The sequence below is a fragment of the Sus scrofa genome, chromosome 5 (assembly GCF_054392235.1).
Source record: "Sus scrofa isolate SSC_HxYL_T2T_F1_AM1 chromosome 5, Sscrofa_HxYL_maternal_Yorkshire_Landrace_v2.0, whole genome shotgun sequence".
NCBI lineage: Eukaryota > Metazoa > Chordata > Mammalia > Artiodactyla > Suidae > Sus > Sus scrofa.
In genome coordinates, this window is record NC_139387.1 from 179,456 (window position 1) to 203,529 (window position 24,074).

General features: G+C 55.7%; 2 protein-coding genes and 2 long non-coding RNA genes across 7 annotated transcripts; 3 read left to right on the forward strand and 1 right to left on the reverse strand.

Moving 5' to 3' along the window:
* Positions 1-2,834: 2,834 nt before the first annotated feature.
* LOC102161600 (uncharacterized) lies at positions 2,835-9,085 on the reverse strand. 2 transcript variants are annotated; one of them, XR_300123.4, is made up of 3 exons: positions 9,022-9,085; positions 7,391-7,525; positions 2,835-6,668 (listed from the first exon to the last, which is right to left on the reverse strand). It is a non-coding gene; the product is annotated as an uncharacterized LOC102161600 (long non-coding RNA). The 2 variants fall into 2 exon arrangements; XR_002343832.2 differs by having other exon boundaries at positions 5,065-6,671.
* On the forward strand, positions 7,520-8,904 carry LOC146403055 (uncharacterized). Its single transcript, XR_014845512.1, has 3 exons — positions 7,520-7,786; positions 8,399-8,579; positions 8,831-8,904. It is a non-coding gene; the product is annotated as an uncharacterized LOC146403055 (long non-coding RNA).
* A 21-nt stretch (positions 9,086-9,106) lies between the features above and the next one.
* On the forward strand, positions 9,107-12,645 carry CHKB (choline kinase beta). Its single transcript, NM_001206360.1, is given in 11 exon segments — positions 9,107-9,643; positions 9,859-9,967; positions 10,246-10,359; positions 10,539-10,672; positions 10,940-11,035; positions 11,217-11,275; positions 11,363-11,444; positions 11,553-11,661; positions 11,804-11,907; positions 12,151-12,232; positions 12,368-12,645. Coding segments are annotated over 11 exon segments (1,188 nt in total). The 5' UTR covers positions 9,107-9,419; the 3' UTR covers positions 12,443-12,645.
* Positions 12,646-13,220: 575 nt separating this feature from the next.
* Positions 13,221-21,010, forward strand: CPT1B (carnitine palmitoyltransferase 1B). Of its 3 annotated transcripts, none has more exons than XM_021091195.2 (19): positions 13,221-13,283; positions 13,629-13,788; positions 14,129-14,268; positions 14,569-14,746; positions 15,014-15,115; positions 15,293-15,430; positions 15,509-15,586; positions 16,405-16,512; positions 16,587-16,671; positions 17,219-17,414; positions 17,751-17,936; positions 18,022-18,127; positions 18,215-18,331; positions 18,734-18,898; positions 18,971-19,105; positions 19,201-19,353; positions 19,891-20,004; positions 20,474-20,566; positions 20,679-21,010. In XM_021091195.2, exons 2-19 carry the CDS (start codon positions 13,648-13,650, stop codon positions 20,760-20,762), a joined length of 2,319 nt encoding a protein of 772 aa, XP_020946854.1. In that variant the 5' UTR covers positions 13,221-13,283; positions 13,629-13,647; the 3' UTR covers positions 20,763-21,010.
* The last annotated feature ends 3,064 nt before the right edge of the window (positions 21,011-24,074 follow it).

The following is a 24,074-nucleotide window of genomic DNA, read 5'->3' on the forward strand; positions in this document are numbered from 1 at the left end:
TTCCTCAGAAAACTAAATACAGAACTACCATATGATCCAGCAATTCCACTGCTGGGCATATATCCGGACAAAACTTTCCTTGAAAAAATACTTACATTATTCACAATAGCCAAGACATGGGAACAGCCTAAATGTTCATCGACAGATGACAAGCATCCATGAGAGCGCAGGTTTGATCCCTGGCATCGCTCAGTGGGTGAAGGATCCAGCATGGCCGTGAGCTGTGGTGTAGTTTGCAAACACAGCTCAGATCTGGTGTGGCTGTGGCTGTGGTGTAGGCCAGTGGCTACAGCTCCGATGCAACCCCTAGCCTGGGAAACTCCGTATGCAGCAAGTACGGACCTACATCTGGATTTTGGAACAAACTGCCTAACTCAGAGAACCAGATCCTTGAGTTAATTGAAACTTTTGTAAATGGTCTCCCATAGGAATAAATCGAGGGGGGACCATACACCGGAAACAGACTGCGTGGATGTATGAACGACCGAAGGCGTGGATTGCAGCAGAAACTGCCAACTGGTCTCTTCTCTCATCTCCCCAGAATTTCAGGATTCCTGATTTTCAATCAGCCGTTTAACCCTCTAAAATACATTCTCCGTCTCTCTTGCAGCTAGTGGCATGTGGCTGCTTCCAGGCACTCCCTTCGAGAGCCCGCAGGCAAGAAGTATTTGGTCTTCCCTTTGAGCTTGTCCTCACCCTTGCTGGCTAAAAGTCGGAACAGTCACCTTGAGTCATAAAGGGATCTCGCAGACAGAGGGCATAAAGGCAGAACAAGATACAAGAAACCTTGGAGTTCCCGTCGCGGCGCAGTGGTTACAAATCCGACAAGGAACCATGAGGTTGCGGGTTCCATCCCTGGCCTCGCTCAGCCGGTTAAGGATCTGGCGTTGCTGTGAGCTGTGGTGTAGGCTGCAGACACGTCTCAGATCTCGCGTTGCTGTGGCTCTGGCATAGGCCGGTCTAGCTCTGATTTGACCCCCTAGCCTGGGAACCTCCATATGCTGCGGGAGCAGCTCAAGAAAAGGCAAAAAGACAAAAACAAAAAAAGACAAAAAAAAAAAAAAAAAAAAAAAAAAAGAAAAGAAAAGAAAAGAAACCTGGAGCCCTAAGGACTTCAAGGAATAGAGCCACTATTCAAGCCCAAGCCTGGTTTCCTCTAAACTTCCTTCCTTTGCTCTTTAGGGCCATACCCATGGCATACGGAAGTTCCCAGGCTAGGGGTCGAATCAGAGCTACAGCTGCCGGCCTACACCACAGCCACAACAAAGCGGAATCTGAGCTGCGTCTGCGACCCATGCTGCAGCTCACAGCAACACCAGATCCTTAACCCACTGAGCGAGGCCAGGGATTGAACCCACATTCTCATGGATACTGGTTGGGCTTGCTGCCACTGAGCCACAGTGGGAATTCACCTCTACACCTTCATATGTGAACTGTGTAGGGTTGTACAGTTTGTGCCTGTGTGATCCCAGGGACCCCACTTAGTGTATTCTATGTGTTCAACCACACACAACATCACTAAAAGTTCCCTTTTACTTAACACTGTTATTCTGGGACTTCATGACTCATGGTCAAATATTATCCTAGTTGTTACAGTGCATAAGCTGAGGTAACTAGGTTGGAGAGAAATTTAACAATATTTAGTAAAACTGAAAATATCTTATTTATTTATTTATTTATTTTTTGTCTTTTGTCTTTTTTTTGTTGTTGTTGTTGTTGTTGCTATTTCTTGGGCCGCTCCTGCGGCATATGGAGGTTCCCAGGCTAGGGGTCGAATCGGAGCTGTAGCCACCGGCCTACGCCAGAGCCACAGCAACGCGGGATCCGAGCCGCGTCTGCAACCTACACCACAGCTCACGGCAACGCCGGACCCTCAACCCACTGAGCAAGGGCAGGGACCGAACCCGCAACCTCATGGTTCCTAGTCGGATTCGTTAACCACTGCGCCACGACGGGAACTCCCTGAAAATATCTTATATTCCATATGATATACTACAGCAATGTTTCTCAAAATGTGGTTTGTGGATTTCTGGGAGTCTCCAAAAGTTAACAAGATCAAAATTATTTGTCTAATACTAAGATGTTGTTCGCTTTTCCACAGGGTTGACATTTGCATCAGTGATGCAGAAGAATAGTTGGTAAAAATGCTGGTTCCTTAGCACAAATAAAGGCAGTGGTACCAAACTGTAATCAAAATCACTGCTACATGCTCCAGGCAGGGTGCAATGGAGGGGCAGTTTCACTTAAGAATTTCCAAGAGGAAGCAATAAAAAATGATTGAAATTCATTGTCTTGACACTTAGCAATTCTAATATTCAGGGTGATGACATAAAGCATTGAAGTCCAGTAGTTGTTACAAGTACTTATATAATTGCTTAAGCTGGCAGCTGAACTAGCCCCCCCCCTTTTTTTTGTCTTTTTTTCGCCTTTTCTAGGGCCTCTTCTCATGGCATATGGAGGTTCTCAGGCTAGGGGTCTAATCGGAGCTGCAGCCACCGGCCTACGCCAGAGCCACAGCAACGTGGGATCCGAGCCACGTCTGCAACCTACACCACAGCTCATGGCAAAGCCGGATCGTTAACCCACTGAGCAAGGGCAGGGATCGAACCCGCAACCTCATGGTTCCTGGTCGGATTCGTTAACCACTGTGTCACGATGGGAACTCCCAGGTATTTTTTTTTTTATTTCTCCTTTTTTTCATTGACCCAATTGTTGTTCAGTAGCATATTGTTCAGTTATCTACATACTTGTGGTTTTTCCAGCTTTTTTCTCATAGTTGATTTCTAGTTTCATACCATTGGATTGGTAAATTGCTTGATTTGATTTCAATCTTCTTAAATTTATTGAGACTGTTTTCTGTCTCAACATAAGGTCTATCTTTGAGAAGGTCCGTGTGCACTTGAGAGGAATGCGTGTCCTGCTGCATTTTGATGGAATGTCCTGTGCAAATCTATCCAGTCCATCTGGTCGGTTTCATTTACGGCCACTGTCTCCTTGTTGACCCCCTATATGGTGATCTAGGCATTGATGTAAGTGGGTATTAAAATCTCCTGTAACTCCTACCACAATTGCGTCACTGTCAATTTCTCCCTTTAAAAGGCTGTTAATATTATTGTCTATATTTTGGTGTTCCTGTGTTAGCTGCATATATATTAATAATCCTATGTCTTCTGGGTGATGATGAGTTGTCTTATCATTATATACTATTTAGTTTTGTCTCATTATCTTTTTTGGCTCAAAGACTTTTTTCTGATAAGAATATGGCTACACCCACTTTATTTTGGCTGCGAACTGCTTAGAGTACCTTCTTTCAGCTGTTCACTTTGAGCCTCTATTTGTATTTAGAGCTGAGGTGAGCCTCCTGAAGGCAACATATAATTAGGTCTTTTTTTTTTTTTTTTTTTTTTTTTGTCTTTGTGTCTTTTTTAGGACTGCACCCGAGGTATATGGAGATTCCCAGGCTAGAGGTCAAATCAGAGCTGCTGTCGCTGGCCTACACCTGAGCCACGATGGGAACTCTGAAAGTTATTTTTATATTATTTTGGTTAACATGTGAGGGCTTTTTATCATTTTAAATTAATAAATAAATCATTCCCTCATGCATATATCATGCTTCTTCAAATATTGTCAGAAAAATCAACTCCTGTCCAAGGGAGAAAAATTAGGCTGGATTCAGAACTTTTCAACTGCAATACTCAAAGCCTAGGACACAACAGAGTGATGAGCCAAAAGCTGTTAGGGAAAGAATTGGTGACTATGGCAGAATAAAAAAGAGTTCCTTAAGAGGTATCCACGTACTAATGCTTGGAACCTATAAATGTTACCTTATTTGGAAAAAAATCATCTTTGCAGATTTGATTAAGGATTTTGAGATGAGATTATCCTGGATTATCCAGCTTGGCCCTAAATATGGTCAGAGTGTCTTTACAAGAGAGGTAGGGGGAGTTTCCGTCGTGGCGTGGCACAGTGGTTAATGAATCCAACTAGGAACCATGAGGTTGCGGGTTTGATCCCTGCCCTTGCTCAGTGGGTTAAGGATCCGGCGTTGCCGTGAGCTGTGGTGTGGGTCGCAGACGCAGCTCAGATCCCACGTTGCTGTGGCTCTGGTGTAGGCCGGCAGCTGCAGCTCCGATTAGACCCCTAGCCTGGGACCTCCATACGCCGCGAGAAGAGGCCCTAGAAAAGTCAAAAAGAAAAATAAATAAGTAAATAAATAAATAAATAAAAATAAGAGAGGTGAGGGGTGATTACACAGACAGAAGAGGTGGGAGTGAAGCTGGCCGTGGTGGCAGAGACTGGAGCGATGCAGCTACATGCTCAGGAATGCTTGCAGCCACCAGAAGAGCAAGGAATGGATTCTCCCATAGAGGCTCCACAGGGAGTCCAGCCCTGCTGGCACCATTGCTTCGGCCCAGTGACAGTGATTTCAAACCCAAAGACTTGACTATAAGTGGTTGGTTGGGGAAGTGATTCTATGAAACAGAAATGAAGGAGGGAGGAGAGTGAGACAGAAAAGGAGGAATCAAACCATAGGAGTGTGTCCCTGAGGTCACTGCTCTGGGAAACGGCGCCTTCACTGCTTCACCAGGACCACCTGGAGAAGTACAGAAGGCCTCCTAGGATTGTCCAACTCTTCCTCCACTGACTCCTGCCTCCAGTCCCTGAGGCTGCCCCCAGAGACCTAGACTTGCACTGGTGAGCAGGCCAAGGGGGCTCCTGCGATGTCAGAAAAGGCCTGGGGCGGAAAGCGCAAGGATGCCCAGGAGGTGCCAGAGACGGGTCTCTAGCCCACTGCAGTTAAAGGTGTGCTGAGAGGATCTGCCAAGACTCTAGCTCTTACACCCACAGACCTACTCGGGCACAGCGTTAAGTCTACGCTGTCATGATTCCTGCTTTTTTTTTTTCGGCCGCACCCACGGCATGTGGAAGTTCCCAAGCCAGGGATCACACCTGCACCATAGCAGTGACCCAAGCCGCTGCAGTGACAATGCCAGATCCTTAACCTGCTGTGCCACAGAGGAGTCCCTTGCCATGATTCTTTGAGGTGAAGTCTAGAAGGTCACAACCTTTACAAGGGCTTTAATGTAAGAGGGTTAGTAGAGCAAACACAGGCCCCACTGCTGCACCTGCTGCCAAGGCTGCAGTTGACATCAGTCACCTCCCTTCTCCTCTGTCTATTCTAGGTTCCCCTCACCATGAGCCAGCACTTCAGCCAGCCTGCGTGGCACTCCTGTCAGGGTTACCCAGACCTTCATCCTTGAGGGGTCTGAAGGTTGGCTTGCCCTTGGCAGGCCATGGCTGCTGTTATTACTTGCATGGAAGCAACCATACAGAACCAGGCAAATCCTCCATGCCAGACCAATGCATAATTGCCCCATTAAGTGGCAGCAACCATATCTGCTCATAATAATCACGATCAATCATCCCCTCTTTCTTGGCCTTCTGGTTGACCAGCACGAGGAGCTCTGGCAGAATCTGCAGCGTCTGGTTCACTGAAGGCGTTCTTCCCTGGAATCAGTGGGTGTTCCCTTGAGGAATTGTTCCCTACCTGGGAACCAGGGGCCTAATTTAGCAGAGCTTAAAGGTGTAGAGAAAGAACATGAAAATTCTGCAAGTGGGTCCCTAGGGAAGATGGTGAGAGACAGCATGTCTCAACCCCTGGGTTCTGGGACCTTGTCTTTGTTCCTGGATCCACATAGTATATCTACTGGGGCACCATATACTAGGCTTTGACTCAGCGTATAGACCCCCATTCCTCAGAATACTACCCTAGAGCTTCCTTCTCTCCATCAAATTGGCTGCTTGTAGATAATACAGGATATTACAGAAGCGGTGGATCCCAAGGCAATCCACACATTGTTGAAACTCTTTCACTGTAAAATGAGTTTCTTAGCCCAAGGCAATGTTATACATGGTCGTGGGCTGGAAAATCAAGCATTCTCCAGGCTGCTAGACAGCGGTGCTACTCTGAGGCCTTGGGGACAGGGAAGGCAAACCCATATCCCGAACAAGTGCCAATTCCAGGAAGGACGAATCATTCCCTCTCCCAAGCGGAAAGGATCTGCTGTAGCCACCCTGTTACGGATCTAGGGATGGTGCTTTATCAGGAGCTCAGCACTACTCTTGGCAGTGAGAATTAGATAAGCCTTGATGGGAGAGGGCCTTTGTTGGTGGGCACAGCTTGCCATCATGGCAACTCCATGGCGATGGGCTTACCTTACAAGCACAAAGGTAGACAAGGACAGAAGCGGGCTGACATCTACGCATGCGATTTGTTTCTCAGTGACCCCTTTGCCGTGGGTGTTACCACGAGGCAGGAAGATATACACACTTGTGACCACTCCTCTGGGGCCGTCTTCTCTTACAGTCCTCCTTGTCTCCAACACCCCTCCTTCTCTTTCTAGGTCCCCTGGAAGACATCCGTCTCCACCCGGAAGTCCATGTGCACATCTTCCCCAGGCCGCTCTTCTGTCTACTCCCCTCCTTCCCTACAAAGTGGATATCCAAGTGTACTTGCTTGAAGCTCTGCTCTTTGCAGGAATTCTCCTCATTACTGTCCTTCAGAGCCACTCTGAATGGGATGGAAGTGCAGCAGTAGTTCATCTTCAGCTCACATAGACACATCAAGTTGACTCATCTGTGAACCAGACCTAAATTTTTCTTCCCATCTGCTAAGATAGAAGCATTGGTACAACAAGGTAGGAATGTGGGGGCCACAGCCCTCTCTTCCTGTTAATGACCAGTACTCTCTAGAAAGGCCTGGGTCCAATCCTTTTTCACTGAGTTGTCAATTGGGACTGAGCCTGGTGGACCTGCCAATACCTAGCTCAGGACAGGCATATTTGGCGACATGGTCATTTGGTGCCCCATAATTAGGCACGCAAACTCTATTTGGGTCCAGTAGTGTGCTAGAAGCTGCTTTCAATTGGTGAGCAGTTCTTCACTATAGCCACCATGGTCTTGCCTCTGAACCATAGGGGTGTGCATGCGAAATCTCCTGTTGGAACCTTCCAAATGTGCCACACAGGGTCCCTAGCTACCACAAATAAGCCCATCATAACCCACTGGTTCTGCTAAGTGGTAAGGGAACACATCCCCCACCAGGGATCTTCGCCAGAGCCCTCCTTTGCTCTTGGCCCCATTCAAAAGCCTGATAAATGGGTCAGAACAGTATTTCCAAGAGCAGTAAATGCTGACTCCAAAATCCAAAGATGAATCAAGCAGTGGGCCCGTTCTTCATCATAGGGTGCCAGATGCAACAACTCGCCCTTATCTTAGAGGTGGTGCTCTGGTTTGACCTTCGAACTCTACACCCCTGGAAACTTCACTGAGGATAGGCTCCAGGACGTCTGAGGACTTCCCTCTCACTCTCTGACATGCATCGTCTTACCGTGGGCAGAACACTCGTCACTTCCTTCCCAACCACGTCCGGTTAGCATGATGTCATCAGTGTTATGTAGGACGTCCAGACGGTCAAGGTCCCAATGGATCACATTGTGACAGAAAGCACAGGAGTTAAAACAGCCTTGAAGCAAGACAATGAATATGTTTGGCTGTCTTTCCCATATAAAAGTGAACTGCTTTTACAAATTTACTCTTACTACTGGAAACTGAGTGGTGGGGAAGAATGGTCACCACATCAACTGCATCATCAGGTGCCAGAGGTGCATTAATCAGCTCCAGGATGGCGATATCTCCCGACACAGCTGCTGCGAATGAAGGCTTACTTTGTGGGAGCCCGCCACCACTTACTTGAACCCACCTGGATTTTGCAGGGGCCATTCAGGTGAATTGACAGGGGTATAATGAGATTTATGTCTTTGAGAGTGACATGGAATGCAGCATGGGAGGGGGTGGGGTTTCAGAGGCTTCCCCGTGGCTCTTCATACCATGTGAGGTCAGGGGTCAAAGTACAAGCTCTGCCCATTACTAGATATAATATAACCCCAAGTATGCACCAGGACCAAGGAAGTGACCTCAAGACTTGGGTCAGGATCCTGTTCACCATGGGACTTCCACAGCCTCTACTCAGACGGGTGGTCCATGAGGCTTCATGTGCCCTGCACATGTGTCAGCTCAGATCCTGTATCTAACAGCTCTTGAAAGGTCTGGATAGTCCCTTTTCCAAAGTAAGGGACTTTTGTTAAGAGGTGCTAGGTCCCTTTGGGAAAGGATTAGAGGAGTATTTTTTAATGTACATTTGGTGGCATTGTAGGATCCTTTCTGTAAGGGACTGAGCCTCCCTTTCCACCAGTGGGTTCCAGGTCTCAGAACCGGCTCAGATTAAAATACAGAGTGAGGAATCATGATTTTCTACTGCAGCAATTGACATTCGCCTTCTGATCACTAATTCTTGATTTCTTTCTCGTTATTCAAATCAAACACCACACCATTCTAGTCAGCTATCCATCTATTTCACCCCAAAGAACACCGTGGTCCAACAGTGCCACGGATTCCCAGGGGTCAAGTCTTCCCCTGTCGACGCTCCAGCAAGGGATGGAAGAAATGCAAGGAAGCACTCCAAACTGCCGCAGCTGGACAAGGAGATGTGATGAAGCGTCCAGTATCTGCTCCAAGATGTGAGCCTCTCCTCCCGGGTTTGATTTTGTAATTGATTTTAGGTGTGGGGGCAAGGGGGCTGGCGGAACGGGGTTAGGCTGGTTTCAAGAAGGGCAGCAGGAGCCCCTTTTCAGCGGTGCCCTTCAAAAGGGCAAGGGAGTCCCAGCGATGATGAGGGATTTCAGGCTATTTGTTAACTAAAGTTTATTTGACACTTGCCATATGCACCCCCTCCCCAACTCTCTCCTCTCCTCGTGTGACCCACACTCAGGACTCGCCACCCTCATCCAGTGGCTCTCTTCCTTGGCCGACTGACTGCCCCAGGAACCAACTTTGTCCGCTGAGGTACGGACGCTGCCCTGTCAGCGCCCTGACCCTGGAGAAGGCCCTCCCGGTCTCAGAGGCACTTTCCCCGGGCCACCGCCCTTATGGGTCCCGCCTGCCACTCAGCGGAGGACTCACCGGCCCGCCCGTGTGGTTCGCCCACGTGACAGACAGCTGCGCCCCGGGCCCGACGGCTCGCGACGCTTCTGATTGGTCCGCGCCATTTCCTGCTTCCGGGTTACGGTCCAAACAGTGGCCTGTCTCTCGAGCAGCCCTGCCCAGAGAGAGAGGCCATTGGCCTTTGCTCTGGACAGGGGCGGGGCCCAGCCTTCCGCACTGGCCCCCGAAACAGGGTCTTCTAGCGAGCTGAGTGGCGCCGCCAAGAGCGGAACGGAGCCGGGGAGACCCGAAGACGACCAGAGCCGCGCAGGCTGGCCGGAAGCGGAACCGAGCGGAGCCGAGCGCAGCCGGAAGGAGCCGAGGTTGCCCGAAGGGCCTGAGAGCTGCCGGGCGTTGGGCCGGGTGGAACCCGCGCCATGGCGGCCGAGGGGACAGCTGTGGCCGGAGGCGGGGCTGTCGGAGGCCTCCTGGCCAAGGACAGCTTGCTGCAGTCTAAATGCCCCGACGCGGCCCCAAGCCGGCGGCGCGGCTCCGCGCGGTCGCGAGACGCCGAGCGCCGAGCCTACCAGTGGTGCCGGGAGTACTTGGGCGGGGCCTGGCGCCGAGTGCGGCCGGAGGAGCTGAGGGTTGACCCCGTGAGGTAGGAGGTCAGGGGTCAGCCCCTCCGGTGCGCAGGTGGGGGTCAGGCTCAGCTCAGGCTCAGGCCCTTGGGAAGCTCAGCGTTTCTGCCGACCGGGAGCGGGATGGTGCCCGCTGCGACGAGGGGGCCCGGGGGCGGGGCGCGGGGGCTGCACCCCGGGCCTGGGGAGCGGAGCGGACGGCGGGCTGAGCGCGCACCCTGTTATGGGTCTGCAGCGGAGGCCTCAGTAACCTGCTCTTCCGCTGCTCGCTGCCGGACCACCTGCCCAGTGTTGGCGAGGAGCCCCGGGAGGTGCTGCTGCGGCTGTATGGGGCCATCCTGCAGGTGAGGAGGGAGTGAGGGCCGCGGTGGCCGGTGGCCTAGGACCTCTCACCTAAGAGTGGCAGGTGGTACTGTCTCCGTTGCACAGTTGGGGATCCTCAGGCTCAGGGCCTAAGTACTTTGTTTTTATGGTAGAAATGCCCGCGCTCCGGAGCCTCTAGGCAATAGAACCCGAAGTCCCAGCTGTGATGGGAGGAGCAAGCTGAAGGTCCCGGGGGTGACAGCGCCGCTTTGCTGCTGACCTTGTGACTGTGAACCCTTCGCTGTACATCTTCTTTCAGGGCGTGGACTCCTTGGTCCTTGAAAGTGTGATGTTCGCCATTCTTGCAGAGCGGGCGCTGGGCCCCCAGCTCTACGGAGTCTTTCCGGAGGGCCGGCTGGAACAGTACATCCCAGTATGAGCCCAGCCCGGCCCTGACTTCCCCAGCCCCTATCCCCCTTCCCAATGTCTGCCTCCACGTCCCTTACTCCCAGGTAGGGAATCTTCCCCCAGCCCCTGACTCCCTCCCCCCATTCCCTACCCTTCCCCTCCTGCCCCAGCCCCTTCACCACCCTGATAGGTTCCTGGGTGCAGAGCCGGCCACTGAAGACCCACGAGCTTCGAGAGCCAGTGTTGTCTGCAGCCATTGCCACGAAGATGGCCCGTTTCCACGGCATGGAGATGCCTTTCACTAAGGAGCCTCACTGGCTATTTGGGACTATGGAGCGGTGAGTCAGGGGCCTCCTCGGGGCTCCTGCATTCAGGCTGGACCCTCATGCTGGCAGTTACTACACTGGACTGTAGCCGAATGCGTCCAGTGGTCGAGCCATCCCTCCAGTTGAGTGGATCAGGCGTCCCACTGTCTAGCGTGGTCTCTCACAGAACAGGCTTCCCATTGATCCCTAGACGCGTCAGTGACAGAACGGGCAGGACAGCTTGGCCTGGGGTAGAGGAAAAGGACAGCAGGGTGAATGTATCTTGTTTTGGGGCTTTAGGTATTTAAAGCAGATCCAGGACCTGCCCCCCACTGGCCTTCCCCAGATGAACCTGCTGGAGATGTACAGCTTGAAGGAAGAAATGGGCAGCCTCAGGTGAGGGCAGGCAGGATGGGGTGGGACAGCAGGGACCGAAGCTCATAGGAGGTGTGCCAGGAACCTCGTGGTGCCTCTGCAGGATTTGCTGAGGGCTGGGGTCAAGGCCTAGCCCACGAGGGTGGGTCAGACCCTCCTTTCATCACTCCTGCTCAGGACCTGTGCCCCTGTTCCCCTCCAGGAAGTTGCTAGACACTACCCCATCACCAGTGGTTTTCTGCCACAACGACATCCAGGAAGGTAGGAGAAAGCATCTGAGTCTCCCAGCCTAAGGTGGGGGGACCAGAGGGCCCCGGAGTGACCAGAACCTTACCCACTCTCCTCCAGGGAACATCTTATTGCTCTCAGAGCCGGAAAATGCCGACAGCCTCATGCTGGTTGATTTCGAGTATAGCAGTTATAACTACAGGTGAGGCTAAGAGGACGGCTTCATGGGGGTCTGTTCCCAGCGCCCTGGAAAAGCAGACCAGGCTTTTCTCTGCATCCTAGCTGCCCACTATCTGCCTTATTCCCCCAGGGGCTTTGACATTGGGAACCACTTTTGTGAGTGGGTTTACGATTATACGCACGAGGAGTGGCCTTTCTACAAAGCGCAGCCTGCAGACTACCCCACCCGGGGACAGCAGGTATGTGAGCCAGAAGTTGGGGAGCAGGATCTGGCCTCTGAGGGAGAAGGAAAGTGAAGTCTGGAAGGAACGGTGGGGAAGGGTGTTACCTGGGAAATGCCCCCAGTCTCCCCATTTCCTGACTCTTATCTTTTGATTTCAGCTCCATTTTATTCGCCACTACCTGGCGGAGGTAAAGAAAGGTGAAACCATCTCCCAGGAGGAGCAGAGGAAACTGGAAGCGGATTTGCTGGTAGAGGCTAATCGGTGAGGAAAGAGGGTGGGGCACAGGGCAGAGGAAAGGGGGCCTGAGGAAGCCGCAGGTCAGGTGGAAGCACTGAGGGGGCTGGCAGCCAGGGGGGAGGCCGAGGCTGACGGGCCGCCGTGAGAGTGGGAAGAATCCGGACAGGGCAGCGGTTAGGATGATGCAGGAGACGTTAGTTTCCAGTCTAGGGCTGGGGCTCAGGCAATGCCAAACATGCTCTGAAGCCCTCTTTTCCTGCCCCTCAGGTACGCTCTGGCATCTCATTTCTTTTGGGGTCTCTGGTCCATTCTCCAGGCATCCATGTCCACTATAGAATTTGGCTACTTGGTAAGTAACCCAGGAGAGTGAATTAGGTGCGCGAAGGGGGCGCGGCAGGGGCCTGTGGGGGAGACTGAGGGAGGCGTGGGGAGGCGTGGGGAGCCGAGTGTTCTCACCAGTCTGTGGGTGGGTTTCCTTTCCTAGGAGTATGCCCAGTCTCGGTTCCAGTCCTACTTCCAGCAGAAGGCACAGCTGACCAGCCTCCAGCCCTCATCCTGATGCTCCACCTCCCAGCTCCTGGGATCTCTCCCGGAGCCTCCAGGGCAGGACCCTGGGGACTGGGCTGAGCCCCCGCGTGAGACCGGGGTTGAGGAAGCTGGCCTCTCCAGCCCCAAGTGTGAGCAGGTCCCCACCGTGGGCAAGTGGGCAGAAGCCCTGGGATGTGTGCTTTAAGACAATAAACCAGCTTCTTCCTTCACACCCTGTCCTGCCCTGCTTGGGTGCGGCAGAAGGTCCCACAAAGGACTGCACGCAGATGACACAGTGACCACTGTGCAGAGCCTCAACTTCCCTCCTGAAAAGCACGGCCGTTGGACGATCTGGGCTTGAAAGTGTCTAGGGATCTATCCTGCCAGTTGGAGCCCCTGCCTGCTCTCCCTGGTCCCTGCTGCAGCTTAGAAGTCGTTCTGAGGACTTGGGTGGGGGGCTCTGGGGAGTAATGGGGTACAGAGAGGGCCCCGGGGTGGCGCTGCCCAGCCGGGGCGCTGGAGATCAGGGAACAGGAGGCACAGCTGACACACTGACGACCTTTTCCCTACATTAGGCTATTTTTAGCTCTAATGCCACCATCCTCACGTGAGACCCACTGCCCCCCCCACCCCCAGCTCCCAGACCTCTGAACAGTCTTCGGCTTGGAGGAACTGCCCCCCGCCACGCCTGATTCTCGCCACAGAGAGGCGGGTAGATTCTGGCTGCCGCCCCCCATCTGTTCTCTCACCCCAAATTTGGGAGTGTGTGTCGGGTTCCCGGCGAGGGCGGGACTTAGGTGGCCGGGCTTGAAGGACGTGGGGACACGGCCAGAGCAACTGGCCCCACAAGCGGACGGGAGCAAAGCCCTTCTGTGAGTGAAGCTGGAGGGTGGCAAAGACCTGGGCCGGCAAGGCGGTGGGGTGGGGGTGTCGCGGAAGGTGCCGGGGTGCCAGGGCCCCAGGCGGCAGGGCCGGGATTGCTGAGATCCCGCCTCCCCACCAGACCGACTTCGGCAGCCTTTCCCTGTGGTTGGAGCGCCTGACGTTTTCAAGCCCCCCGACCTCTGCGCCTTCGCGCGACGATCTGAGGCGGTTGCGGGGCCGGGAGGGCCCCCGGACCCGCAGGCGGGGGGGGGGGGGGGGGGGCAATGGCGGGGGGCGGAGCCTCGGCGCGGGCGGCTGAGCCTCTGCCCGTGCGCGGTCCTGCCGCCTCCCAGGTGCTGACCAACCCCCAGGATGGCGGAAGCGCACCAGGCTGTGGCCTTCCAATTCACAGTGACCCCAGAAGGGGTCGACTTCAGGCTCAGCCGGGAGGCCCTGAAACATATCTACCTGTCCGGGATCAATTCCTGGAAGAAACGTCTGATTCGCATCAAGGTGGGTGCAGGTGGTTCTGATCGCCTCCTCCCAGCAGGTGCAGAATAGAGCCTTTCAGGGAGGCAGAGGCCAGGTGTCAGCTGCTGCCCATTGTCAAGGTCCTCCACTCCCACCTGGGTTGGTAGATCTGAAACCACGCTCCAGCAGTGCAGACACCAGAGGGGTGCTCAACGTGTGGAGAGGAGAGGCGTATGCAGGGAGGGGCCTGGGGCACAGTGATCAGGTGCTGCAGGTGTGGGGGGGACACCAGACATGAAAGAGGAGTAAAAACAAAGACCACATAGGCACCGCTTACCCCAGTGCTTCTCGCTCTGGGAGCATGCCCATTTTTGCCCCACAGAATGGCATCCTCAGGGGGGTGTACCCTGGCAGCCCCACCAGCTGGCTGGTTGTTGCCTCGGCAACAGCGGGTTCCTCCTACTACAACGTGGACATCTCCATGGGGCTGGTCAATCACATCCAGAGATGTCTTCCTGAGAGGTAAAAAGTGGGGCGGTGAGAGAGGGCTGGGCGGGCTCCCAGGCTGAGTTCCTGAGCTGGGCAGATAGAGGACAGTAGCCACTGGAGATCATGGGGCTGGGGCAGCCATCTCGGCCCTCACTTCTGTAACGTCGTGAGTGACGCACTCTCAGATGCTCAGATGTAAGCATGTCCGGGGAGGAGGTCCACCTTTGGTGCCTCTGCCCCAGGCTGGCTCACATGCATCAGGACCGGACAGTCAGAGTTTTCCTGAGGCTGGCCTCGAAGGGCCCCCTGCAATCCTCCCCCCTTCTCTGACAGATATGGCCCCTACTGGACCCCACAGACCCGGGCACTTCTCAGCATGGCTGTCGTCTCCACGGGGGTCTGGATGATAGGCATCTTCTTCTTCCGCCAAACCTTGAAACTGCTGCTTTCCTACCACGGTTGGATGTTTGAGATGCACGGCCAGAGCAGCCGCGTCACCAAAGTCTGGGCTGTGAGCAGAAGCTGGTGAAAGGGGTTCAGGCATCTGGTTGGAGACCCTGGGGCCTCGCTTTGGGTTCTGAGCTGGAGGGGACAGCCAAGCGGGGCACTGGTGTTGGTTCCAAAACACCAACAAATACAGTGCATTTGGAAAAGCAAGTCACGTTGACGCTGGAGCCGGGGTGATCCTGGTTCCAAGGGGCTGGGACAGCTCCTCCTTTGCTAGTTTCCATTCTTTCCCCCGGCTTCTGCCTCAACATCCCCTGCTGTGTACCCCCAGATCTGTGTCCGCCTTCTGTCCAGCCGGCGGCCCATGCTCTACAGTTTCCAGACATCTCTGCCCAAGCTTCCTGTGCCCAGCGTGCCAGCCACGATTCATCGGGTGAGGGCCTGGGTCAGGCCTCCCAGTGGGCAGGGCAGGCTGGACTCAGAGGGCTTGTCCGAACATAAGGAAAGAGTGGGCTTGGGAGGCAGCAACGGGGCTGGGGCTGGAAGAAGGCGAGGTCAGCGGCAACTGCTGCTGACGGGCCTTCGCACTGACAATGACTTGGTTGGATAGTACCTAGAATCTGTGCAGCACTTACTGGATGACGAGGAATACAGCCGGAAGGAAATGCTGGCCAAGGAGTTCCAGGAGAAGACTGCCCCCAGGCTGCAGAAGTACCTGGTACTCAAGTCATGGTGGGCGACTAACTATGTGAGTTCCACCTGCCCTGTGTCCTGGCTGCCCACACCCCATCTTGCACCCCAGCTCTAACCTCCCACCTGCCCGCAGGTGAGTGACTGGTGGGAAGAGTACGTCTACCTTCGAGGCAGGACCCCCCTCATGGTGAACAGCAACTATTACGTCATGGTAAGAGCCAGAGCCACACGGGCTCCTGTGGGCTCAGCTCTGTCCCCAGCTCTGGTCTCCAGGCAAAGGACCCGAAGGACAACCCAGAGCCCTCGTGGTTTCCTTGGGCTAGTGGAGGTTCTGGAGGGCAGCCGGGAGGAAAGGGAAGATGGGGGTGGGGGCATGTCCTGGAAGAATAGTCAGGAAGCAGCTCACAGGCCCAAGGAGGTCTGGGGAGCCCAGGAGACCCCATAGCTGACACTGTCACTCCCAGAGGTTCACTGCCCTGCCCAGCCCAGGCTCTGTCACTTCTTTCCTTGGTTCCCTCACCAGCTTTCCAGCCACAGCTCCCCAGCTGTCCTGACGCCATCCCCAGGGAACTTCCTTCACCGTGTCTTCCTTTGTGTCCCTCTACAGAGCCAGAACTGTTTTTCTTAGCACTCAGGAGGTCACTGTTGGTCCCACCCCATGTGACTGGCCCTTCTGCTCCCAGGGCAAGGCTGTGCACAGCCAGCTGGGCCTCCCTGCCGCCCTCTCCCACTTCTGACGCACAGAGGAAGCAGCATGCTCATCTTTGCCTCCTCCAAAAACCTGCACACAACTAGTCCAGACCAGAGGTTTTAGGCTGTTTTGTAGTGGTGGAAAAATAAACAAAACACCAACAAATACAGTGCGTTTGGAAAAGCAGGTCAGGTTGAAGCTGGAGCGGGGATGATGTGATCGGTTACGCATTTCATCTCTGGCTCTTCGCCCTCGTGGGGCGTGCAGGACAGACTGGGGGGAGGAGACGCCGTGCGCCCCTGTTGCAGCCTCCTGCAGGCTCTGCCCCCTCCTGGCAGGACCTGGTGCTCATGAGGAGCACAGACGTGCAGGCGGCCCGCCTGGGGAACGCTGTCCACGCCATGATCATGTATCGCCGTAAACTGGACCGCGAGGACATCAAGCCTGTGAGTCAGGTCGGGCCGAGGGCGGGACCGGGAGGGGAGGCCCGAGTCTGAGCCGAGCTGGCCCTTCCTCCCAGGTGATGGCTCTAGGCATCGTGCCCATGTGCTCCTACCAGATGGAGCGGATGTTCAACACCACGCGGATCCCGGGGAAGGACACAGGTACTGGCCGCGGGACGGAGCCCTCCTCCCAGCCGTGGGCCGCCACAGCCGGGTGCCTGTGCTCGCTCCCGGTCTCCACGGTCCTCAGGGCCCTGTGACGTTGAAAGAGGGTCAGGGTGTGACGGAGACAGACCCCTGCTGTTTCTAGGCACGGTTCTGGGACTGGGACCCTGCGAGGCCCAGGGCGGGGCCCCTCCCCCGCAGGGCACCCTGGGCAGGGGAGCTGCCCTTCCGGGGGCCTGTGGCAGAGGAGGGGCCGCCAGAGCAGCAGCCTGCATTCCCGATGCCAGACAGTCTGTGTGATTTCCGGCAATTTTGGTTTCCCTCTGCGACATGTTCCGAGGGACTCTTGTTGGCCTTAAATGAGAGATGCAGAAGCTCCCTGCATGGGGCCTGGCTTCGTGCCGCAGACCCACCCCAGGGGAAGGAAGGCGAGGCAGACGCCTGACAGAGCGGGGGTCCACCTAGCCACCCAGACCGAGGCTGGAGGGGGCAGGAGGTGCTCCCTGCCTCCCGGCCTCAGCCCAGCCCCTGGCCTCTGTCCCAGACACACTGCAGCACCTCACAGACAGCAGGCACGTGGCCGTCTACCACAAGGGCCGCTTCTTCAAGGTGTGGCTCTACGAGGGCTCCCGACTGCTCAAGCCTTGCGAGCTGGAGCTGCAGTTCCAGAGGATTCTGGACGACCCCTCCCCACCTCAGCCTGGGGAGGAAAAGCTGGCAGCCCTCACTGCAGGGGGAAGGTAGTGGGCCCACCACAGGGACCATCCAGGCCCATGTCCCAGGTGCCTTGAGGAGAGGCGTTGGGGCCCACCCGGCACCCTGGAGCTCAAGGCCAGAGGCGTGGCCGAGGGAGGGTCGTGCCGGCCCGGCGTCCTCTGGGTCAGCCGGGACCTGCAGGTGTGAGGGGTGCTGGAACTAACGGCAGCAGGTTAGCTGCTGTGACCTCTGACAGGTGGTGAGGGTGTGCGGAGGGTGGGGACAGCCCATCACACCCCAGCTCCAGACCCCATCCGATGCTGGGAGGCACCCTCGTGCCCACGGCGGCCCCACTGCTCACACTGCCCTCGTGCCCCCAGAGTGGAGTGGGCGCAGGCACGCCAGGCCTTCTTCAGCTCTGGCAAGAACAAGTTTGCCCTGGATGCCATCGAGCGCGCTGCTTTCTTTGTGGCTCTGGACGAGGAGTCTCACCACTATGACCCGGAAGACGAGGCCAGCCTCAGCCTCTACGGCAAGGCCCTGCTGCACGGCAACTGCTACAACAGGTACCCGCTGCCCCGGGCCTGCTGCCGCACGGCCCCTCCGGGCCCCTCCGCCGCCTCTGCGCCACCGCCCACCTCCTCCCTGCAGGTGGTTTGACAAGTCCTTCACCCTCATCGCGTTCAAGAATGGCCAGCTGGGCCTCAACACAGAGCATGCGTGGGCAGACGCCCCTATCATTGGGCACCTCTGGGAGGTAAGAGGCCCAGGGAGGGTCCTGCGGGGCACTGGTGGGGGGGGGGGCGCGGATGGCCTCTCAGCTGGACCTTCCCCCCCCCCGCAGTTCGTCCTGGGCACGGATACCTTCCACCTGGGCTACACAGAGACGGGGCACTGTCTGGGCAAACCAAACCCTATGCTGGCACCCCCTCAGCGGCTGCAGTGGGACATTCCTGAGCAGGTGTGTGAGTCAAGAAGGGGTGGGGGTGGGCGTGTGGGAGTGACAAGCCCACTGTGCCTTCCTCTCTGTCCCAGCCCCACTCGGGAAGGGTCACCGGTATCTCGCGGTCCAGACAGGCCCCAGGGAAAACAGAGATCCCAGGGTCATCTGAGGGTTCGAGAGAGACATGAGGTGTGAGCTCTCTGTCCATGAGCATCTCTCGGCGCCCCCTCCCGCACGCAGCCCAGCCTGGCCCTGCGCCCTGGCCCCCGGCCTGTCCTCGGTCTCCTCCCCTGAGGGCGTTGAACACCCGGCCCGCCCAGCCTCGCCCTCATCCGTTGCTCACCTTCAGGCCTCACAGATGTGACCCTGGGCTCTTGCTGGAGAGCTGTGCCCCCAGCTGACCTCTCCATGTCTCGGCAGTGCCAGGCGGTCATTGAGAGTTCCTACCAGGTGGCCAAGGCGCTGGCGGACGACGTGGAGCTGTACTGCTTCCAGTTCTTGCCCTTTGGCAAAGGCCTCATCAAGAAGTGCCGCACCAGCCCCGACGCCTTCGTGCAGATCGCCCTGCAGCTGGCCTACTTCCGGGTAGGAGCCGGCCGCTGAGCAGTGGGGTGGCCCCAGAGCTGCCTGGGAGATTCACCCCTCTGTGTTCCCCAGGACAGGGGCAAGTTCTGCCTGACCTATGAAGCCTCGATGACTCGAATGTTCCGGGAGGGACGGACAGAGACCGTGCGGTCCTGCACCCGCGAGTCCACAGCCTTCGTTCAGGCCATGGTGGAGGGGCGCCGCGTGGTGAGCGCCCCCCGGCCTTGTGGTGAGGGCACCCCTCGGCCTTTTGCTGGCGTGGGGGTCAGGGCTGCTCTTCACTGCTCCATTTCTGCCCCCAGAAAGCAGACCTGCAAGATCTGTTCCGGAAAGCTGCCCAGAAGCACCAGAATATGTACCGCCTGGCCATGACCGGGGCTGGGATCGACAGGCACCTCTTCTGCCTTTACGTGGTCTCCAAGTACCTGGGGGTCAGCTCCCCTTTCCTGGCTGAGGTCAGTGTCGATGGGCGTGTCCTCACGCCGGCTCCCCGCGGGTCTCCGCCTGTTCCCGCACTTGCCCTGGACGGCTGGGCCCAGCCTTCCCGCTGCACACCCCACCCAGGCCTGCGGACCTGGCATGAAGCAGGAGCCTCCCCCCATGGACTTGGTGTCCTCGTGAGAGCAGCTGGACAGACAGACGTGTCAGGTGGCGACAGTGCTCGTGAGAGAGGTGCAGAGGCTAAAGGGAATCCGTGTTCGGCACCTCCAGGACCTGGACACTGACACTGAAGCAGGGGTGTGGGTGTTTGAGGAACAGCAGGAAGGGAGGGGGCTGGCAGGCCACGTGATTGAGGGCTTTGTGCCGATGCCGCAGAGACAGTGAGAACAGACCTTGGGGACCAGGGGCAGCAGTCGGGGAGGTCCTGCATTCCATCCCTTCCATATCCGCAGCCAGGACGGTGCCTGGCTCACACAGGTGCTCGGGCCTCACCTGTCCGCAGGTGTGGGCAGAGCGCATGGCATCTGACTGCTGGGGCCTCCCTGTTGCAGGTGCTCTCAGAACCCTGGCGCCTCTCCACCAGCCAGATTGCCCAATTCCAGATCCGCATGTTTGACCCAAACAAGTACCCCAATCACCTGGGTGCTGGCGGCGGCTTTGGCCCTGTAAGTGCCCTGGACAGCAGACAAGCGGGCAGGGCCAGGGGCCGGAGGGTTCAGTAGAGAGCGCAGGGCCTCAAGCTTAGACCAGAGGCAGGAGCACAACCGGACCTGCCCTGCATGGAAACACACGGTCCTGTTGACCCCAGCATGAAAGGCAGCTGGAACCCCACCTCTGCTGGAGCGGCCTTGCCTAGGACCTTGTGCTCCCTCTCAAGTGGGCTGGTTTGTCAGGGAGCCAGAGACCCTGGAGAGAGGCAGTGATCCTGCACACCCCGAGGGAACTCGAGGTCGTGGCTCCGGGGGCGGGGGGTTGGTCTGCAGCCTGGGGCGGAGCTGTTCCATTTCGGCACCGTTTCCTGGGGGAGGCCCCTTCCTGTGAATCCTGCGGGCGGAGCAGGGATGACAGCAGCTTGGCCGTCAGATCCGCAAGGGCTGGTTTACCTCTTTTCTTCACCGCTCGTGCTGCCCCCAGGTGGCCGATGACGGCTACGGGGTCTCCTACATGATCGCGGGCGAGAACACCATCTTCTTCCACGTCTCCAGCAAGTTCTCAAGCTCAGAGACGGTGAGTCTCCCCTGCTCCCCCAGGGTCCTGTCTGGCTGGGGAAGAGCGCTTGCTTGTGGGGACAGAGGGGCAAGGCTCGCCTGGAGTTGCTCTGAGCTCTTGACTTGCGCAGAACGCCCAGCGCTTCGGGAACCACATCCGCCAGGCTCTGCTGGACCTCGCCGATCTCTTCCAAGTTCCCAAAGCTGACAGCTGAGGGCTGGAGAAACACCAGATGCCCTTTTGGCCCCGCATCGTGGAGGAAGGGGCCTGTGGTCAGCTCGCAGGCACAGGGGTGGCCGTGCGCAGGTGCCCAGGCTCCAAGGACACCTCTGGTAGCAGCTGCTGCCTGGGCAGGGCTGCTCCCAAGGGCTCAGTGGTGGAAGTCGGGCTGCAGCAGGGAGGGAATCTTGATTTTTTTTTTTTCTTGCTAGATGCTAATAAAAATAAGTTTGTATAATTCTATTTTAGCCCTTAAGTACGTGTGTTTTGTTTGGGAACTAGGAGGGCCTCCCCCTGCTCCAGCTCAGGCCAGGAAAGTGGCAAGGGCAGGGCTGTGGCTGGGAGACTATTTGCGGAGGCTTCTGGCCTGCTTGGAAAGGTGGGTCTCTGCTGTCCACACCCACATGTGCATTTGGAATCAGTTCTTACTTCGGAACCTTCACCTGCTCCCTGGGGCCACTTCTGTGTGTCTGCTGGAGGGGGGTGCCCAGCTGCCTCTGTGCCTGCGCATGCCCTCTGCACCCCCCACCCTGGCTGGAGCACAGCTCCGAGGAAGCCCTCAGCATCGGGAGAATCTGCAGTCCCAGGCCTGAGGTCTGGGTGCCAGGTGGTTGTGTCTGTGAGAAGGTGCACAGGATAATCTGGAGCAACAGACATGCCTTCCCTTGGGTCAGCTTTTTAACTAATATTAAAAGTAAACGAAAAAAGTGGGAGTTCCCGTCATGGCGCAGTGGTTAATGAATCCGACTACGAACCATGAGGTTGCGGGTTCGGTCCCTGCCATTGCTCAGTGGATTAACGATACGGCGTTGCCGTGAGCTGTGGTGTAGGTTGCAGACGTGTCTCGGATCCCGAGTTGCTGTGGCTCTGGTGTAGGCCAGTGGCTACAGCTCCGATTTGACCCCTAGCCTGGGAACCTCCATATGCCATGGGAGCGGCCCAAGAAATAGCAAAAAGACAAAAAAAAAAAAAAAAAGTAAACGAAAAAAGGACGATGTAAAGTGTAAGCAGGCACTCGCTCACTGTCTTTGCGTGCGTGAGAGAATCCCGGTCTCCGTATTCCACCGGGTGCTGAGAACCAGACATGAATTAGACACGCTTCTGTTTCTCTTTTCTTACCAACCCGTGTTTATGGGGCACCCACCATCCGCTTGGCTCTGTGTCGGGGACTCAGCGGTGAGCAGAGCACTACCTGCCCCTGCCCACGTGGAATTCACCACTAGGTGCCTCAGGCATGGATGGGGAGGGTGCGGCTGCCAGGGAAACCTGGAGGCTTTCGATTAATCCACTCAGCAAGAACTTCCCGAGTGCTACAATGTGCTAAATCCTGGGATACTGCAGTGAACAAAACTGGCATAAATGATCCCTCCTGTGGGGCTTAGAGTCTAGTAAGGAAGCAATCAGCAGGAAGAACGAGTAAAAATTACTGGTAGGTCAGGAGGTAGTAAGTGCTGCGAAGAGTGAGTAAGGGGAGGGGCTGTGGAGGGCAAGTGCCAACTTCAGACAGGTCGGCGAAGGCAGGCCTCCCTGAGTGGGGCCATTTGACTGAGACCTACAGGGGCTGAGGGCACAGTCCGAGTAGGTGACCAACAGCAGTCACCCTTGTGTATTCCTGGCTAAGACGACAGCAAGAACCTTGGGGCACGGTGAGTTAGGAATCCGGCATTGTCACTGCAGCAGCTCAGGTCGCTGCTGTGGCGGGGATTCGATCCCTGACCTGGGACTTCCACATGCCGTGTGTGCAGACAAAAAAAAAAAAGAACCATTGCTTCATGGTGCCAGGATCCTGCTGTGGTGGAGAAACAGAACCAGAACCAGAGGGCCTGCGCCTGGCGTGAAGGCAGAGGAGGAGCAGGAGGGGACAGACAGGTGGAGCGGGGCAGCATGGGCCTCAGAGGCCAGGCTCTGGCTTCTCCGAATGATGGGGAAAGCCACCGGGGTTTGAGCAGAGGGTGACATAATCTGCTCTAAATTTTAACGGGATCACTCTGGCTAACCAGAATGACGTGGGGTGCAGTAAGGATAGAAGCAAGACGACCCAGCAGAGGGTACTGCCAGTGGTGGTGAGGCGGAGCTGGGAGGAATGGTGGGATTAAACTAAGGAATGGAGAATCAGGAAGCTAGGGGGATCAAAGATAATAATTCACATTTTATATTCTGATGACTGTGTGATTAAGATTTTTAAATACTGAGTTTGACACACTCTAAGAAGTATGTGTGAAAATGCCTCATAGACTCTTGAAAATATAAATTGAAAGAAAGATCTAGGCTCCTAATAATAGCTTTGAAGGTTGTTAGAACACTGAGAGCATGAGAAGATTCCCAGGACAGAGGCTCCTAACCTTTCTGAGTCTGTGAGAAGCTTATAAAAGTACATCTGTGCTCACAAAATGTTACCCTCCATAGTAGAGCTTGCCCAGGCTCTCAAAAGTAGCCTCACAGACCTCTGCCTCTCAGGCACCTGTGTAATCTACCCTGGGAAAGGGTCTGGGGTTTGGTAGGGTTCCGGGGGACATCAGAGCTCACCCAACCCTGGGAGAACAGTGAGCAAAGATTCCAACGAGCTGGCTTTTAATTAATGATAAAATTCAAAGTTATTTTATCTGATTTGTTCTTGGTTGAAATAAGAGAGGAAACCTCACTGCTAAACCAGGGTATAAACCTCTGGTGACCACCCACCAAGCCCGAATAAGATCCTTGTACCCCACACGTGTGCAGATATGCGTTAGTTAAGACTAGCCGCCATGGGAGTTCCCGTTGGGGCTCGGCGGAAACGAATCCGACTGGTATCCATGGGGATGCAGGTTCAGTCCCTGGCCTCACTCAGTGGGTTAAGAATCTGGCACTGCTGTGAGCTATGGTGTAGGTCACAGAAACAGCTCAGATCTGGTGTTGCTGTGGCTGTGGCATAGGCCAGCAGCTGCAGCTCCAATTCCGCCACATGTCATGGGTGTGGCCCTAAAAAGTGGTGGTGGGGGGGACAGAAAAAAAAAAGGATTTCCCATCATGGTGCAGTGGAAATGAATCCAACTAGGAACCATGAGGTTGTGGGTTCGATCCCTGGCCTTGCTCAGCAGGTTAAGGATCCAGTGTTGCTGTGGCTGTGGCGTAGGCTGGCAGCTATAGCTCCAACAAGACCCCTAGCCTGGGAACCTCCATTTGCTGCGGGTGTGGCCCTAAAAAGCAAAAAACACAAAGAAACACTAGCAGCCATAACAGATAAAGCCTGAAATCTCTGGCTGAACCCAAGAGAGGTTTAACTTGTTCAGTTGGCTGAGATGAAGAGTTTGCTCCAGACCATGATTCA

Excerpts from the sequence above, each read along its gene's own strand:
- CPT1B (XM_021091195.2), top strand. The coding sequence starts at position 13,648 with ATGGCGGAAGCGCACCAGGCTGTGGCCTTCCAATTCACAGTGACCCCA. Across the intron at positions 14,747-15,013 it reads GCGTCACCAAAGTCTGGGCT|ATCTGTGTCCGCCTTCTGTC; the intron begins GTGAGCAGAAGC and ends GTGTACCCCCAG. Across the intron at positions 18,128-18,214 it reads TCATTGGGCACCTCTGGGAG|TTCGTCCTGGGCACGGATAC; the intron begins GTAAGAGGCCCA and ends CCCCCCCCGCAG.